A 17,674-nucleotide genomic window follows, 5' to 3' on the forward strand; every position below is an offset into this window, starting at 1 on the left:
TAGAAAAACGAGTAGAAGTTTATGAGAACGAGAAATACTGTGGGAACACGGAGCCGATAGACGAGCGTTTCCACAGCTTTTACGAGTTCTCCCAAACTTTCACGACATGACACGGAAAACATGTTTTCTATTGAAGATGAAGTGTTCAACATGTCACGAACATGGGACAAAGAAAAATTCTGAGTCTCCGACGGGAATCGAACCCATGGCCTCCCGGATACCGGTTGGGCGCTCTAACCAACTGAGCTACGAGAGACTCGTGGTGAGCTGGGCCATTTACTAGGTTGATAAGTGACACGCGTCCTGCATACTGTTAGGATCAGCAATGTCGAAATCATCAAGTTTGTAGTAAATAATAAAGATTGATGATGATTCCCGTCGGGGACTCAGAATTTTTCTTTGTCATGTTGAACACTTCATCTTCACTATTTACTACCGAGCTTAAAAATTTACCATCTTTATTATTTACTTTGTTTTCTATTTCTTTTAGAAAACTCCACCAGAAAAAATATTAAATCACTCGTTTATTTTTATCATCAAAATGTGAATTCTCTTTACTCAAGCCGTCATTACGTCAACAGCTCGTGCTAGCTAAGTGTTTCTGTCCAATAATGGAGCCGAAACCAATTGTGGAATTCCACTCATTTTTAGGCATCCTCCTGATAAACGGTTACGGCAATTTAAAAATGTTTTCAGGAGCGCCATTACGTTCATGGTCTGTCCCCTTAAAATTGGAGTACGGCTTTTAGTGCGCGCTTTCTTACAGAATGTTTTCTAAATATTTATGAGACTCATGAAAGCAAGATTTATAGGCGAGCAAATAGTTGCGTTCAATTGAAGGAGGGACGTTTATTTCCATAAGCAGTATATGAGCCTTCGTCAACTTAGCTGAAACACTTTACAATTCCTTCCGGCTGGAATATTATTGAGATTTAATTTCAATGAGCCAGTTAATTTTCCTTCATGTGATGTAAAGGAGGCTTAATTTCCGTCTGTTACGGTTAACAGAAGTGTAAAAATAGTTTTCCAAGATATAGAGATACAAAGCAACAGTCAGAGCTGTCAAAACGTCTGACAACTCGTGCCATGACACATTCGGCAAAAACACATAAAGGGCAAGACAGAAATTCTTAACAAGAGATCATGAGACCACTTTTCACACTTCTGTTAACCGTAACGAAAAGAAATTTACCGCTAGCCGAAAAAAAGCCAAAATATTAACCGTTAGCCGTTAATGCCACAACCCCATTTAGACCCTCAGGGACGCCCAAAATGGGTTCGACCACTGGCCGTGGTCATTTGTCTCCCAAGAGGGAGTATGACGAAGGACTCTGGCCATAAGTGAAGCCGGGCTACACCAATGGCTGCTTCCTGCATGGAAAGCGTGGTTGGCTACCGTGAAACTGAGTGTAGTTCACTTTTTTGTTTCATTTTTTGCGTGCGGAATCATTTGCAACAAGAACTTCAAGTAGTTTATAACCGGGCGGTTAATGTTGGACCACTTCTTTCAGCTTTTTGGCTAGAAAGGCACGGTGCCGCTTTGTAAAAAAAAAAACTTTAGAAAACAGTCACTTGAGAAACACACAAGCCGTGTTTGCGTCAGTCACGGAGTGTGCGTGACATGAATTTTCTTTATCACGTCATCTCCTGTTTTAAACCACATGCCTGGCCGGATAAATTTCTGCTTACGCATGCAGTATTTATTTTGTTCCGGATGTTGAATAAAATAAACCCAAACCAGTTGAATGACATTAAAGAGAAGTCCATTTCACGCCAAAATAAAGACTAGACTAAGGCCATCCCGTTGTATTTCTTCGTTTAGCGTCGTCTGACGACTTAAGTCCGCGGTTTGCAAGAGTCACGGGGTTTGCGTGAACTGTAGCAGTGAGCGAAAATTCTCTTACTCACGTCATCCCTTTCTTTAATAAACTTGCATCAACAAATTCCTGCCTGTGCTTGCAAATTTTTATATTGTTCCGAATCTCAAACAAACTACACTCAAACCACTTGAATGGCATAAATTGATTTCGGTTAAAATTAAAGAAGCTTTAAAATCAAGTTCTTGAAGTTTAACTGCTATTTCCCCCCAAAAAAAACAGCTTTCAGAAGCATTTGGGAAGTCGCGTGATTCGAAGCACGTAATTCTAACTGCGAGATTCGCTAGGTAATTACCCTTTTCGTGATGACGTGTGTCCTGTGCCTTGACAAATTTTTGCTGGGTTTGCAATTTTCGTTTCGATTCCAAAAATAAACTCAAAAACACTTGCAAAACACACGAAAAATAATTCATATTTTCATTTAAAAATAGTTTGGACATGTCAAATCGCAACGTGAATGTTCAAGCCCTGAGCCAAACGCTTGAATATCAATTTAATGAACGATCGCCAGAAACATCAAAATGTGCGTGACCGTGACCTCCTTCTGGAACGATTTACCGACAAAAAAACGACAAAAACAAAACCCCAGGCAGATTATGAACCGGGCCCAGGCCCCGCCCGGTTAAAAATACTCTGTGCAATACTTGAAAGAGTCTGATTGGCTTATTGTAGTTATTGGCCCACTGACTACCTCAGTCGTGTGGTTTTTTCAAGTATCGGTTTTGCCTGCGCTTTGCTAATCTAGTTCCGCCTTCCTTTGGACTTCTCGTCTCGTCTCACAACGGTAAGATTTCTATTCTGTGCCATAATTATAATTTTCAACTTTTATTATAAGATACCATACTTGAAGATACTTGTTTGAGTCGATTATAACTGTACAAATTTACAAAAAAAGGCTGCTATTTTCGGTTGATCCATTCCCGCACGGCTATGTGCATGTACGACTGCTGTGCTTTTCCAAATTGATAAATAAAACCATGAACTGGAAAAAATTGCGATAAATCTGTTACCCACGTAAGGATTATGTCCATATCATTAATAGCTCAACGGTTAGAATTTTTAAAACAGACTTTCAAATGCTTGCTCGAACTTCCTTACTGCTTGTACTAGTGTTGGTACGGTATGCATCGAGGTACAGTAAAAAGCCGCGAGTAAAAACCTTTTGTTTTTAAAATTAGCCTAAACAGGTTCTAACATAAAGGGTTAAAACACAAATCTAGGGAAATTTGGTTCTTAATAGGTTCTTAACTGATTTCTGAAGAAAAATTTTGTTATAGAGATTTTAGTGGTATTCGGTCTTTTTCTTATATGAAATCTGCATACCACATAGTGTTTATGCAAAAAAGAAGCACTAATCATTCAGAACATAACATTATATACATGTACAGTAATTTCTTGTCCAAACCATTTTCCCAAAAGTAGACATTTCTAATCAATTTTAGAAATTAAAAACCTGTTTCCAAATTTTAGGCTAAATAGGTTCTTATAAAAATGGTATCTAATTAGCAAATTTAAGCCTAACAGGTTCTTTAATGTTAGGTTCTTACTCGCGGGTTTTTACTGTACTCCACAACATATATTGGGCGTACGTGATCTCACTTTGCATCTTCTTCATCAAGCGTACCGATCTAAGCGAAGGAAGAAAACTTTGACGCTTGTTTATAGTGAAATTTTCTTTTAAGGGGGTCGGTTAAGTTAAAAATGAGATAAACGAACTTTTATCAGTGTGTATGTTGTGGTTTAAATTTTTATTTTTTTTAATTTGTCAAGCCAGTTTGAATTTGATTTTCCATTGTCTCATATGGCTTGCCTTATCATAAAACAAAGGGAAATTAAAATCAAACTGAATTAAACCAAAGAGAAATTTAAATCACAACATATATGTACAATAATGATTTATATCCATCAGAAATAAATTAAGAGGTGACTAACTCATCGAATTTAAGCTTACAATGTATTACTAAGTAGGCTTTTCCGAATTTCATTTTTTGACGCATCAGTTGCGTTCTTTGAACTTCCGTGTACAATATCAATAGGCTATACTGTTCTGATTTACCCCCGGCAATCGATTCTAATATTGTGAGAAATTAAACCTTTCTCCTAAACGCGCATTTTTAGGCGCTATTTGGAAGTGCAGTCATTGAACCTTTTATGACGTCATCAATTAGCACGTCAGTGGAATTTCTTGATAAGAATTTGATAGAGCTCGGATCCACCTTTCTACAGGAAGGTTTATTTTAAATATCGGTTGCATTATGACAGAGCTAATCAAAGAAAAACACAATCCATGTTTGGTGCAAAATCGTTGCTACTAACCTGTACAAGTAATTGGTCGAGGTCCCCTTTTCAGGGTTTTCCAATGATAACGTCCAAACTTTAACTTTTTTGGTCAGAAGAAAGGATACGAAGAGTATAAAGCAATGAGAATAAGAAATCGGAGAAAACGGAAGCGAAGGGGGCAGTAGCCACTGAAGGGGGTTGGGAGTAGAGGGGGGTATATTTAATCGCCTTATAATCGCTGCGGTTTATTGTCAATTGATATCCCACTGGTGATTGATTGAATGGGCAAAGTGGATCAAAGTGGTGAACGTGTGCGGTTGATTACTCAAGTGCTATTTTAGGCTATAAATTGAAACTAAAAATTCTGTCCACATGAAATAAATATGCTCAAACACACCCTTACTCTCCATTAGCGCTTACGTAGTGAAGCACCGCGACCCCTCTCGCAACTGAACCTCTCTCTCAGAGGCGTCGCTATATGAAGCAAACTATAATTTTTACTATAAATAATAAATTGGATTTATTTTGTTATTTTTTTAAATTTAAGATTTTTATCACCATTCTTACTAGTTTTTAGGGTTGCGCCTCGCATGGGTAACATTATTTTCCCGTTCGCGCAATTCCGTTTTGGTCCTTTTCTTATTATTGTAAAATTTGAGACCAGTAAAGTTGATAGACAAATCTCGAAAATTCGATGTGCAAAAATGTAGGTTGCAAGGTTCAATATTTAAGGTTGTGATATGTTTCACCTGCAAAAAATTTGAACTTAAACTGGGACGCAAGATATTGCCAAATTTGGCCAAACTGTAAACGTGACGATAACAAGAAGGACCCGTGCGAGGCGTTAACTGAGCTCTCAGCATGAAAGGTCCACGAGACTCTGACAAAACACGCAAAGCTTTGACCGAATGTCCATTCAGTAAAGGATTACATACGCGCGCGGTACGTTCCCTTTGACAAAATTATTACATACTACCGTATTTTCACGGCGACTGCGCCCAGAAATGCCAAACTGATAGACTTACTCTAATTTTTATATTTCAGACTCGCTATTATTGATAACAAGTTTTGTTTAGCCTGCATAGCTCATCGCTGCAATGCGCAAATAATAGGCGATACAAACTGTAACACGAACAAAGCGGCGCAAAGCCCCAACAGGGACAGCATGCAGTATTTGCACAAGAAATGCCGCCAGTTTTGCAAACTACGTAACGTTTGGAAATGTCTGCCTTTTTCAGTGTGTCTGGCTCCGAAATGTTACGAAAATTTCTCAAAACTTTTGTGTTTTTGTAAATTTTTAAATATCAGAAATACTAAAATGAGGTATAATACATTTGCTTCAGGACTGGTTCAACTTCTTGTGTATTTTTATGGTAATAAAACTGGGACGGGAGGGGGTACTACAGCAAAACAGAGAGGAGAAGCACTCGATAAGATAAACGGTAAACGCCTTCTTAATACCTCAGACAATCCTCATTTATATAACTCACTGAAAAGAATGCCCACCCCCTCTCACCCCGCCCTTAAAAATGTTCCTCCGCACTACTTAGCTACTTTTATCTATGAGTACCCGTCCTCAAAAAGTGTCTGGTAACATATAAGTTTTCTTCAATAATTATTCCGATCCTTTTATTAAGGAGGAAAATATCTGTTCCAGATTTAAGCTCCAAGAAATCAAGCAGAGATCGCAGAAGTCGATCTTTATCAAATGGCAAAACAATCGCACCGCAAATTCAGGAAGAAATCGCCAGCTCCATAACATACGCCATCAAGGCATTCTGCGTTTCTGGCTCCAATGCCAAGATGTGCATGAAAGAGGATCCCGGTGAGGTAGGGGCTCAAGGCAGTAAGGGCGAAGAGGGTCCTCGAGGGCCTAAAGGAGACCCAGGAATTTCCGGCCAAGTGGGACCGCCAGGGGCCCGAGGAGAGAAAGGCGAAAAGGGGGACCAATGCAAGGGGTGTAGTAGTGCCATGATGATAGGCGATGAACCTTCAGGGCGACAAGGCGAGAAATCTGGAAACCACATCAGCGCCTTTGGAGTTTACGTGGAGCCTTCTACGCTGACTTTACCGGAGAACAAGACGGCTAAATTCACATGCTCTGTCAGGGGATATAACACACGCTGTTATATCGTGGAGAAGGGTTGGCAACCTTATGCCTAGAGAGAGGAGAGTGCTGGGAGAGTCTGGAATCTTGAAGATAAAGCGCGTGGCGTTTTCAGACAGCGGCTTGTACACGTGCACTGTCAACAGTCCCTCGGGAATCGCTCAGGCTACGGTCAGGCTACGAGTTCAAGGTAAGTATTGAAATTAGTTGTTGATCACTCAGTTTCAATGTTAAAGGATTAAATCCCGAGGTGGCGAGGTTAAAATAAAAACAAAAAATACTTTCAAGAATCGATGTCACATGGATTTTTATTAAGAATTTCCTGCCGCAGCGACCGTCAATGTCGATAAGACGCACAACACCAATTATATCCGAGCTGTGGCATATACCAGCCAACGCTTCGACATCACTATTTGTCCCCTTATGTTCTATTTCTGTACAGATCCTCATGTGGGTCTTAACGTTATTCTAACTTTTTAAGTCTATCAGTCAAATTTGTATAGGTATTTAAGTGATTTTGAGTGCAATTTGGGATAAACCAGCACAAGTACATTTTTCAAAGGCTAACCAAATTTTATCCTCATTCAGTTGTATTTATATTGGTTTGGGCTGAAATGTGCAACTTCAACTCATGCTTTCGACATGCTTGCATTAAATCTTCCTTCTTTACGAGAAAATCCGCGATTGCGGCTTTCAGTAGTTTCGTAAAGCCTCTTTTGTGCTGTACAAACGTCCAGTTGCTAGTACTTTGGTTTATGTACTTATATGTTTTTCGTTAAATCAAAGTCAAATTTTTCACGAATCAATACGTTTTTGCTCGATTTTTTGCTCTCTCAAACACCCCGACATCGGCCGCCAGTTTGTTTTGGCGCTCTTTCCGACTTTCCTGTCAATCAATTTAATTTCAACTTTCTGCACTGTTTGAGATTAATTGACGTGCTTTTAGCAGGAGCCCATTACTAGTAATGGGCTCCTGCTTTTAGCCAATGAGCATGCAGAAATGTTTGCATGTGTATTATTGACGTTGTTATTGGCCGACTTTTATAACAAATGTCAAAAAATGTGAAAAGATTTTATATGTTGATGATTATCAGACATTTAGCTAAGGGTTTGCATGAATTCTCTAAACTTGCACAAAATACCAATAATCAAAGCTATATGCTTAACATTGCATGGTATTACTTTTTATTATCAATTGTCTGAAGCTTTTCCTCGAGTTTACGTTGATGCTGGTCCGACGTTTGCAAGAAAAGGAGAAAATGTCACTCTTCCAAGCTGTCACGTGATAGGCTATCCTCCACCGGTAGTCACGTGGGCTAAGGTGCTTGGTAAACTACCGCGAGGGCGGACTCTGATTGGTGGACACAGTTTGACAATAGTACGGGCGGAAAAACAGGACGCTGGGAGTTACATCTGCAAGGCCATTGGCCATGGAGGCTCATCACGCGCGGTCACTCAGCTCGTGGTAACAGTGGTACCCAGATTCCTTGTTACACCACAGGCCATGGTGGAAAAATTTGCTGGAACCTCGGTAAGAGCCCGGCGGATTTTGCTTAGTTGAGCGGTATTTTACAATAACTGTAGGATTTTTTGCATGCTCACAGGCTTATTTTTTAACGTCAATAAGTGTTTAGATACTTAGGGGACGCTATCGGGACGCTCGCTCAACTTAACGACTGACTGTGTCGACTTGGGACACACAGGAGTAAACATAAAAGAATAACAACAGTCAAAACTGTGTAGTAGTTCAAGCGAATTCGAATAGACTAAAAGGGATAGTATATTGGTAATGGCTAGCATTTTGTTAATAAGCACGTTATTAAATTAAGACACAGTAAACGGTTTGAACCCAGGAGTATCAGTGGGTCGCAAAGTGTGATCGTCCGGGTGAGAGAAGGTCTGAAAAAAAGAATACTCTCACCCAGACAATCATACTATACGAACTCTTAGTTCCTTGCCCCCTGGTGGGGGATAGGGCCGGATCTATACGAACTACTAAAACAAAAAGGACATGATCTAACAAATTTTGTAGTTACTCTCATTCTTTTCTTTGGTTTAACTAATAACAGATGACTGTTAACTGTACCGCTTCTGGCGACCCTAAACCCACAATTACCTGGGAACCTATATGTACAGGGCAACTTCCGACTGAGAGACTGGAGACGACAGATCACAGTTTGACCATCCGGGACTTACAGCCACACGATCAGGGCAAGTACGCATGCGTGGCAACCAGTAGTCTTTTCCGGGAACGAGCAGAGTTTAGTCTTGTTGTTAAGACAGGTTGGTTGGTGAAGTTTTGTTGATAATAATTAGACTTTTTTATAGTCATTCTTCACCAATTTGAGTGATAATACTGACGAACAAAGAACAATGTGTTTCCCAATTAAGCTATCACTTCTAGTGAAGTGGAAAGGGGAGCATATTTGTCAATGAAATGCGAGTTGCCAATTTTTTTTTTCGAGCTTTTCAGTCAGAATGATGAGGCAGAGAAAGAATCGCCTCTCAAAATTTCGGCCCATTTTTTGTTTGTTTTCAGTTTTAATTTCATTTGACCATTTGCAGTTGTCGGCCGGGAAAACTGCAAATTATCATTTATCTGTCAGGATATTGAGACAAAGACGAGATTGATCTGTTAAATTTCGGGATTTTTTTTCAGTTGCCAGTTTAAGGGCGTTTAATCAGCTGTCAGCTAAGAGTCAGTTAAACCCATCCTGAGCTTTCTTGCGGTTAAAAAATTTAAAACCAAACACATTTTAAAAAGGGTTGTCGTCGACCTGGAAAATTGTGTTGTAACTGGCTAAAAGCATTAAAAAGTAGAAGGTATAGAACATTTTTTGTATTTTCGTTTTAGCACGTGACTGTTTCACACTGTACTTATCGGGCGTGCGCACTAGCGGTGTGTACACGATCAATCCTGACGATCAGTCATCGTTTCCAGTCTTCTGTGACATGGACACTGACGGCGGAGGATGGACGGTGTTTCAAAGGAGACTGGACGGTACTACGAACTTCTTCCGTGATTGGGACACCTATAAGCGTGGCTTCGGAGATCTTAAAAAAGAATTTTGGCTCGGAAACGATAAGATCAGTCGAATCACCCAAGCTGTATCTACAGTCTTGCGTGTGGAAGTGTCGGACTGGGAAGGAGCGACGGCCTTCGCCAAATATGGCATTTTCCTCGTCGGGAGTGAGTCGACAAAATACGAACTTACCATCGGATCATACTCGGGAAATGCAGGAGATTCACTGTCGTATCACAGCGCTTCCGCTTTTACCACTATGGACAGTGACAATGACGACAGAATCGACAACTGTGCAGTGAACAGCGTGGGCGCATGGTGGTACAAGAGCTGCCATGACTCGAATCTAAACGGACAGTATATGGGAGCAGGGAGAAAGGATTCTAAAGGAATAGTGTGGTTCCACTGGAAGAACAGCCTTCAGACGCTGAAAACCTCCCAGATGATGCTTAGACCCAAGTTGTTTGAATGAAGAAAACCTGGCGCTCCGAAGAGAGTATAGTGCTAAGAAGAGACTAATGTCTGTTTAATGCATGCCTGGTTTATTCCATTGAATAGTGCTAGTCCTTCAAAAGTTTCAAATCACGGCCTTATTTGACAGGTCACGTGACCAGAATACAAAAACCCTAAAACTCAAAAAGTATATAGATCTGGAAATTTCAGTTGTTGCCAATGGATGTCGATATGCTTAACGCTACGTATGTTTTTGTGAAATTCGTATTATCTTTAAAGATATGACGTAAGAAACATCCATATTTTCAGACTTTCTTTAGAAGTGTTTCCATTTTTCGTGTAAACGACAATTGCATACTTAATAATTATTACTAGTAGTAATCAGAGATTAGAGGAGTGCGTTCGACGTATCTGTAAGGTAAGGTAAGCAGGCAGTGGCAAAAAACCGACATGGTCGGCCTACTAGTAGTATGCCTTATGTCAAAGTTAGTTTCCATGCTTATACCTCACTAAACGCGACGAGGATAAGTGTGAGAAAGATTGTGCGACGAGCCAAAATGAATGAAATATTATTTACACAAAAATAATTATTTATTTCACTTGACCTGTTATCGTTTGGCACTAACGAGATTTAAACTTCCACAAACTTCGAATTCTGAAAATAGTTTTACTTTGATTTAAAATTTCACAAAGTACTTAAAAATACAGACAATTCACACAGTAACCAACTACACGCATATTACATTCACACAACGATTTCCTCGTCAAAACGTCTAGTGTTTCTAGGAAGAACGGTATATCACAAATTCAAAGAAGTGATAAAACAATTTCGATCCGTATTATACCCACTCTCGATGCATTCAATTCTAACAATTTGTAGTTTTGTGCAACATATAATTGGAGGAAAATACGCTGGTTTACCTACGAACGAACTCCGTACGAAACTACGCATCGACTTACTCGATTTTCACTCTTTTTACGACGTTCGGTGGCTGAAGACAACTCTTCTACCTTGGATGATAACCTTCTAATGTTCTCCATGACATTTTTGCCAAAATTACAATTATGGAAACACGTTTTAACCCTTTTCTTTCAAGCAAAATAATGTTTCTAAGCTCCGTTTGGGACGCCATCTTGTTTTCCATAAAATCGAAGCCATCTGTGGCTACCAGTTTCCCGGCCGTGATTTGCCCCTGCAAAAATCAATCGGGGCGGCTGATTTGGAGTCCATACACCTGCGCGCGCATTACGGCTCGATTCATTCCGCATAACAGTGCACAGGCCTACCAACTCAAAAGACACAGGACGCAAAACAGAATTAGGCTTGCGCTCTCCTTCGTCGAACGCAACAAGAGCGGGCGTTGGATATGAGATGGTAGATAGCCAACGAGGCGCCTCGTTGGTTATAACGATCTCATATCCAACAAGCGCGAGTGGAATAATTGTTAAGTATGCAATTGTTTAATTAAAAACACCCAAATAATATTTAAGCTATCCAGCTCAGTGTTTTCGTTGACGCCTTTTGGCTACCATATTGTGGTCAATGGTATATGAGCTCATATACCATTGCTTGTTAACCAATCAAAACGCAGGAATTGCAATATACCATTGCTAGTTTTTAATAAATAGGGTTATTAAGAATACTATGTTGTCTCTGAGTTGTCAAAAATATCGTAGCCTGTGTACAGCCGCCCCTCCCATTTCCCTATTTTTTTAGGGGAGGGGAAAGCTGTACACAGGCTAAAATGTCGAAACGCTACCCTCTTTCCTCCGAGGTTTAGGAGTTAAGTTCTAACACGTGGTTCGGTACTGGCACTAGTTACGCGCGCACAATAGTATTTTTTCAAAGCATGTTTTCCCCGAAATGTTATTCGCCATTTAGATGAAAAAGAATGTTCCAGAATCGCTTGTAACAAAATATATGCCATCTTGAGCAATTCCTTTGCAACTGCTCTGGATCTGTAGTTAACAAGGACCCCCCCCCCCCCCCCCCCCCCCCCCCCCCAACTAAGAAAAATTAATTGGAAATAAACTAAGGTTTTCTATGTTTATTGCAAAGGCAGAATTAAGCAAAGTTGTACTTCGGGAGAAGATGTACGCCATTTCGATGCATAGTTTTTAAGTTCTCGTCTGATTTTTCTTTAATACTCTAGGGTCTCGAAGTAGAAAAGTGTGCATGTTATTTTGACTTTAATCTTCACCTAGTATTTCTTTCGTGGCTACTGTCACGTTAGGCCTAATTTAAACTACGAGCAGTCCCTCAGTTTTCTCAGGGTCAGCCGAGCGGGCGAACACGCGAGCGCGCGAGAAAATTACTTGACACGAGATGATGCCACGAGCGAGGGCGAAGAAAAAAATTGCGTTGCCTCGTACCTAGGAAATTTCTCGCGCGCACGCCCACTTGACGGAACCTGAAAAAGAGAAGGACAACTCGTAGCCTAGGCCTTATTTTGACTTTGAGGTGTTCTAAAATGGGGATTACAAATTTGGGGTACGATCTTAAAATTCTAAGGAAATCAGCTTGTTACGGTCTGAAAAAGGTTTCAAGGATTTAATAAACCCTTGACACCCCACCTGAAACTTTACAATTGCCCCCTCCTCTCTGTAAACCAGTCAGACATAAACCATGATTGTATAACATCGTTGCAAATACATCTTTTATTAGACTATTTCTATCTCTTGTTTGACAACCTTCGGGACATGCTGGTGTGAAAAGTGGTTTCCCATAGATGTAATGTCGTCTACTTATCTAAAAGCTCTATGTGCGTCAAAAATATAAACACAAAACACTCCTTTCTCTATTTCAAAGCTTCTCTTCAAATCTGGAAGGGACGAACATCACGAAGAGACATGCTGGTCGCTTGATGATTAAAGCCAAGCAACCGTTCAAACCAGCTACGAATTCAAAGCATTCTACAAGCCAATTAAAAAGCAATTTATTGAATAACTATCAATTTTCTTGTTGTTATTTTCTTCTCTTCTTTAACTCTGGAAATAATAATTGCATTAATCAGGGAGATTTTGGTTTCAGTTTCATCTCACTTCCTTTGAGGGACCAGTGCCACACATAATAGGAACTGTCCCCGTAGTTAGCATTGAGATTTGACTGGTAACAGTCTTTATACCACCAAGCTCCCCTATAGCTTACAGCACAGTGGTTACTCCACTTGTCATTATCTCGATCCTTGGTTGTGAAAGCCATGCCGTTATGATAGGAAATAAGTTTATCCGTTGCTGAGCCAGAATAGACACCGACAAACAACGTGTAGTTAGTTGCCTCGTTAGTGACCGTAAAATTACTATACTTGGCGTATTTATTTCCACTGGATGATGTTTTGATTTCCACTCGCAGCTGACTCGGAATCTCAGTCAGTTGATGAATCTTTTCGTTTCCAACCCAAAACTCTCCTCTGACGTCACCAAACCCGTTTTTATACTCGTCCCAGCCCCTGTAGAATCCAACGAACCCATTGAAGCGTTTGTGAAAGACAGTCCATCCACCGCCATCCGTCTTCATGTCACAGTACACTTCAAAACTGGTTTTGTTTGCTGGGTTCACTGTGTACACCCCACTTTTTTTGAAGCCAGCAGAAAACAGCTCGGCGCAGTCTCGGGCTACAGGCAAAATATATAAAATTATGATGGAATTGTACGCTCCCTTTCTTCCACTCCCCCTCCCTCTGAAGATAAAGAACTCTGTGGAATTCACTACCTGTTGATCTTAAAGCGTCCAAATCTAGAACTATATATATTCAAAGGAAATCTGTCCAGCAGCTAACTATTGACTAGATTTCACTAATTGTAGATATTTTTAGTGTATTTACTTATGCATAATTTATGTATAATTATGCCTTTCACGTAAAGAAGTTTTTAACTTCAATCAATCAATCAATCAATCAATCAATCAATCAATCTATCTATCTATCTATCTATCTATCTATCTATCTATCTATCTATCTATCTATCTATCAATCTATCAATCAATCAAACTCCCTCCGATCCCCTGACAGGAGAAGCGACTAACAAAGAACTATACAAATAAAGGGGAAGAAAGAAACGAAAAACCAAACAAACCAACAAATAAACAAAGAAAAAAAGTAAAAGTGAAAGGAAGAAAGAAAGAAAGAAAGAGAACAAATAAAGCTGAACGAAAGACAACAACAACACATTTAAAAATAGCATACGTGAGCGATGAAGAGTGCTTACCAGTTTTAACAATGAGTTTCACCTCAGTCTCCACATTAACGAACTCGCTCCGTGCAGAGCAGATATAGGTTCCACTGTCTTTAGCCGTCAAACTGTTTATCTTCAGTTGTCCGCCTTTCACTTGCGAGCGTTCCTCTGGTATGTTTCCTTTGCATCGTGTCCACGTGATGCTGGGTACTGGGTGTCCGTCTGCGGAACAGTTCAGTGTGACTGTCTGTCCGTGATAAAGTTCTTTCTTGTCTGGTGGCTTGACTGTAAACTGAGGCACCACGTTGACTATCAGAGCCGTCATGGCGTGCGATGTACCCATGGCGTTCGTTGCAGTGCAGATGTATGTTCCTGCGTCTTTCTTGTCTGTCTTCGTTATGGTCAAGGTCTGACCTTGGACGGTGGCTCTTCCGCTGGGGAGTTGATCAAAAAGTTTGGTCCAAGATACCACCGGAGGGGGATATCCGATGACCCGGCACTTAGGGAGCTTGACATCTTTTCCGCTCTCGGCGTATATCGGTCCAGCGGAAAGGGAGATCAGAGGACGAGCTGCGCATGAGAAAGAAATAATTTTAATTTTGTATATAAAACGATATATAGTCGCAGTTAATGCTCACAATTACATTGCCACGAGAAAAATATTATTTTAATTTAATTTGTGTATAAAACAATATACAGTAGCAGATCAGTACTTATAATAAGATTGCTATACTTAAATGATATTCAAGTAAATAAAACTGACTGTTGATAGAAGAACTTTCCAATTCAGAAAACCAGAGTTTAAAACATGCATTCTACATGTCGTCTGGCCCAAGCTTGCAGTTTATCATACTTTTTCATGTGCAGTTATTTCTAAATTAAAGAGTATAAATGGAAGCCCACGAGATCACTTTCCAATAATTATAACAAAAAATAGGCGCGTGAAAAAACGAGGAAATTTGTTATTGGCAATAAGGTCTGTTGATGAACGATCAGGTTCGATCGAGATCTTTTATACTTGGTGTTTTTAAACAAGTTAAAACTTGTTTTTACTTTTCCTACTTAGAAAGTTGAAACTTCAGTTTATTTACCTTGGACGTTAAGCGTCACAGAAGCCTGTGCGGTCCCCCGGTCAGTACGAATTGTACACACGTACATTCCATTATCACCGACTGTCGCATTCTTGATATGCAGAGTTCCTTTGATGATGGAATATCTTCCGGCGGGCAGGGAACCATCTTCTTTGGACCACGACACTGTCGCGTCAACATTCCGCTCCGGAGAACACTTGAACACGGCGGACTGATCCAGGGCAGCGGCCCGAACTGCCGGCGTCACGATAATCCCAGGGGCGGAAATAACATCCCCCGCCTTCCCCCTGAATGGCTGCAGGGAAGTCGGAGTCAGTGAGGTGGGATCTTCAGGATCATCTTTTTGGCCCTTTATCCCGGGGGGTCCGAGAGGGCCCCGTGGTCCTCGTGGTCCAACCTTTCCCTGTGGTCCTTGTGGTCCCGGAGGTCCCTGCACACAAATCTGACTTTGGTTAGTGCAGATCTTTTGCGTTGCTGCGTGGACGGATTTTGTGATTTGTTCTTGTATTTCTGGAGCTAAAACGCCATTGTCTCCTTTGGACGATTCAGCATCTCGCGGATTCCGTTTTTGAGCTGAAGAACTGGTTATGTTAACATTAGCGACGGGAATGTCTGAAAAAAAAAAGGAGTAAATACTGTTATGCTGCCTCGATCGTCGATTTAAAATTTGTGAATTTGTGTGTTTGTTCTTGTTGGGGATAAATGACGCCTTTCAACTCCTTTTGTATTATAAGAAGATAACAACATAAAAATCGAGATGGCCTAAGTTTTTTATTTTTATATTTCACACTTATGGAGGGTAGGCCTGCGCTCAGAAAGACAGAACCATAAAACACTTCACTCAAAATAATAAAAGGCCTCGGGCGGAAATTGCCGTTTTGCTCGGACACCCTAAGTGATACCAAAAAATCCGCCCTAAGTGAGACGACTAGCATATCCACCTCTTGCATATGGGAGCCCCTCACTGGGAAATTTTGATGCCCACTTATCGCGAGGTTTTCCATTTTTGCTTGTTTACACGAAAATTCCAATGGAACAAGGTTGAAGTGTTTTTTGATGAGTCTCGACCGATAAATCAAATAGACAAAAAGGCGATTGTCTAAGACCCCGGGGGGGGGGGGGGGGGGGGGGTACTCCCATATGTGGCCTATATAGGTATGTGCCGCCCGATAGAGTATGGTTTTTTAGGTTCTCAGTCCTTAAATAGGGTATCATTTTCGCTCCTTTTGGCAATGAGTTCCCGGTGTGATCCTTAGATAGGGTACCTAAATTCTATAAGCTAAAAAAAACGCCCAGCTAAACCAAAAAAGGTATCTTAAAACTAAATTTTCTGTTGGTTTTTCGGTTTTTCGGTTTTGGGCCTTAAAAAGGGTATCAATTTTCGCTTTTTTTATCCTTAAATAGGGTCAGGGTTTAAGAACCTTGGCGGCACACCCCTATCCGAAATTTATGGGAGTACCCCCCCCCCCCCCCCGGGTCTAAAACATTGTTTCAGATCCACGATCCTAACGGCTTCAAAGCAAACACAGTCCAGAATCCAACCTCGCCAAAATTATCAATCGATAAGCAATCCACTGTATTTTCAACATCTGCATATCTGATTATCGTAGAATTCCGCAATCCGTGATCATTTTAAGGTGAAATCCGTTAATCTGCGAGCCTATTCACCCTCCCCCACTCTCTCAATAATGTTTAAATTCTTTATGGCTACTTTTGAGGCTTAGTTTTTGCCACGTATTTTCCCTAAATAATCCAAGATTGTCGCTATTATATTATGTAAGGTTAGGACATCGACCGCGAGCTGCAGATAAATGTACGTGTCAGCACAGGCAGACCACACTATGTGTTCGTGGTTAATAATCGTTCACATAAGATGAACAATAGAAATGTGTTGAAATCATGAGTGTTATGAATAAAGCCCTGAAAATTACATTTCTAAATGAATCTCGTTCTAAATATTTCAATAAAGGTGAATTAATGTTAATCGGACTCGCGTGTGGTTTTTTTTTCGCGTTCCTGGGCCGTATTAAGCGTTTTTGTTTTATGTTACGTTCGGCAGAAGGCCGGTAAGAGGAGAAAAGGAGATGCACTCGACTAGATTAATTCCTGGTCGTCATTTTTAGCCGCGCCTGGATATCTCGTTTATATTTAAAAGCCGAATCAAAAAAGTCGTTAATGATGGAAACAAGCCATCCAACTAACCTTCATTCAAGGATTTGAAAAATGGAACTGTTGTTGTCTTTTGCTGGTTTTCTTCTAGAGCCAGAATTCTCTCATTGTGAGCTTTTAACTCATATGCTAGTCTCATAAAACCAACGCTGTAGAAAACCACGCTGATTAAAGTAAAACAACAACAAAAACCCACGAGAAGCTTAAGGCGAGAAGATCCGCTACTGCCAGCACTCGTCATTGTGTATGGTACAGTAGTGTCTAACATCTGAGGAAATCTTTGCCCAGCTTTAGCAATTTATGAAGCCAAAAAGGAAAGTAGCATATGTTGGCTTTTTGTCAAAACAAATTGAAAGATTGCCTTTGTGTCTCAGAGGTGTTTCGGAGGAGTTTTAGCGGGAAAAAATGTCGCTCGCCGTAACCTGCTGCTCTCACTGCCAAAAAAATAAATACTGAGGTTAACTAGTTTACAAATATATCAGGGTATACGGGAGCTGTAAA

The 17,674-nt window shown here is 40.4% G+C and overlaps 3 protein-coding genes and 1 pseudogene across 5 annotated transcripts in view; 1 reads left to right on the forward strand and 3 right to left on the reverse strand.

Annotated features, from left to right (window-relative positions):
• The window catches only part of LOC144655222 (uncharacterized), a 102,964-nt pseudogene extending 85,531 nt beyond the window's left edge, over positions 1-17,433 (reverse strand). Inside the window, exon 1 of the transcript XR_013571050.1 lies at positions 17,207-17,433. The product of XR_013571050.1 is annotated as an uncharacterized LOC144655222 (transcript). The remainder of the gene's footprint in view (positions 1-17,206) is intronic.
• Positions 1-17,674, reverse strand: part of LOC144655228 (angiopoietin-related protein 7-like) — a 35,328-nt gene that overhangs the window by 11,207 nt on the left and 6,447 nt on the right. The window lies entirely within an intron of this gene.
• LOC144654170 (tenascin-like) lies at positions 5,864-11,148 on the forward strand. Of its 2 annotated transcripts, XR_013570868.1 has the most exons (5): positions 5,864-6,454; positions 7,470-7,795; positions 8,334-8,547; positions 9,119-10,117; positions 11,096-11,148. XR_013570868.1 is itself a non-coding variant. In XM_078514262.1 (4 exons), exons 1-4 carry the CDS (start codon positions 6,313-6,315, stop codon positions 9,757-9,759), a joined length of 1,323 nt encoding a protein of 440 aa, XP_078370388.1. In that variant the 5' UTR covers positions 5,864-6,312; the 3' UTR covers positions 9,760-11,081. The 2 variants fall into 2 exon arrangements, 1 of the variants encoding a protein (XP_078370388.1); XM_078514262.1 differs by lacking the exon at positions 11,096-11,148 and having other exon boundaries at positions 9,119-11,081.
• On the reverse strand, positions 12,751-15,241 carry LOC144655239 (angiopoietin-related protein 7-like). Its single transcript, XM_078515461.1, has 3 exons — positions 15,005-15,241; positions 13,947-14,483; positions 12,751-13,355 (listed from the first exon to the last, which is right to left on the reverse strand). Exons 1-3 carry the CDS (start codon positions 15,069-15,071, stop codon positions 12,751-12,753), a joined length of 1,209 nt encoding a protein of 402 aa, XP_078371587.1. The 5' UTR covers positions 15,072-15,241.

Source organism: Oculina patagonica, chromosome 5, assembly GCF_052425735.1.
Source record: "Oculina patagonica isolate OP01 chromosome 5, crgOcupat, whole genome shotgun sequence".
Taxonomy (NCBI): Eukaryota; Metazoa; Cnidaria; class Anthozoa; order Scleractinia; family Oculinidae; genus Oculina; species Oculina patagonica.

Coding starts and splice junctions, on each gene's coding strand:
- LOC144654170 (XM_078514262.1), top strand. CDS start 6,313: ATGCCTAGAGAGAGGAGAGTGCTGGGAGAGTCTGGAATCTTGAAGATA. Junction 6,455..7,469: donor GGTCAGGCTACGAGTTCAAG/GTAAGTATTGAA, acceptor AATTGTCTGAAG/CTTTTCCTCGAGTTTACGTT. Junction 8,548..9,118: donor TAGTCTTGTTGTTAAGACAG/GTTGGTTGGTGA, acceptor TTTTCGTTTTAG/CACGTGACTGTTTCACACTG.
- LOC144655239 (XM_078515461.1), bottom strand. CDS start 15,071: ATGTACGTGTGTACAATTCGTACTGACCGGGGGACCGCACAGGCTTCT. Junction 14,484..15,004: donor TGTGACGCTTAACGTCCAAG/GTAAATAAACTG, acceptor TCTCATGCGCAG/CTCGTCCTCTGATCTCCCTT. Junction 13,356..13,946: donor GAAACTCATTGTTAAAACTG/GTAAGCACTCTT, acceptor TTTTGCCTGTAG/CCCGAGACTGCGCCGAGCTG.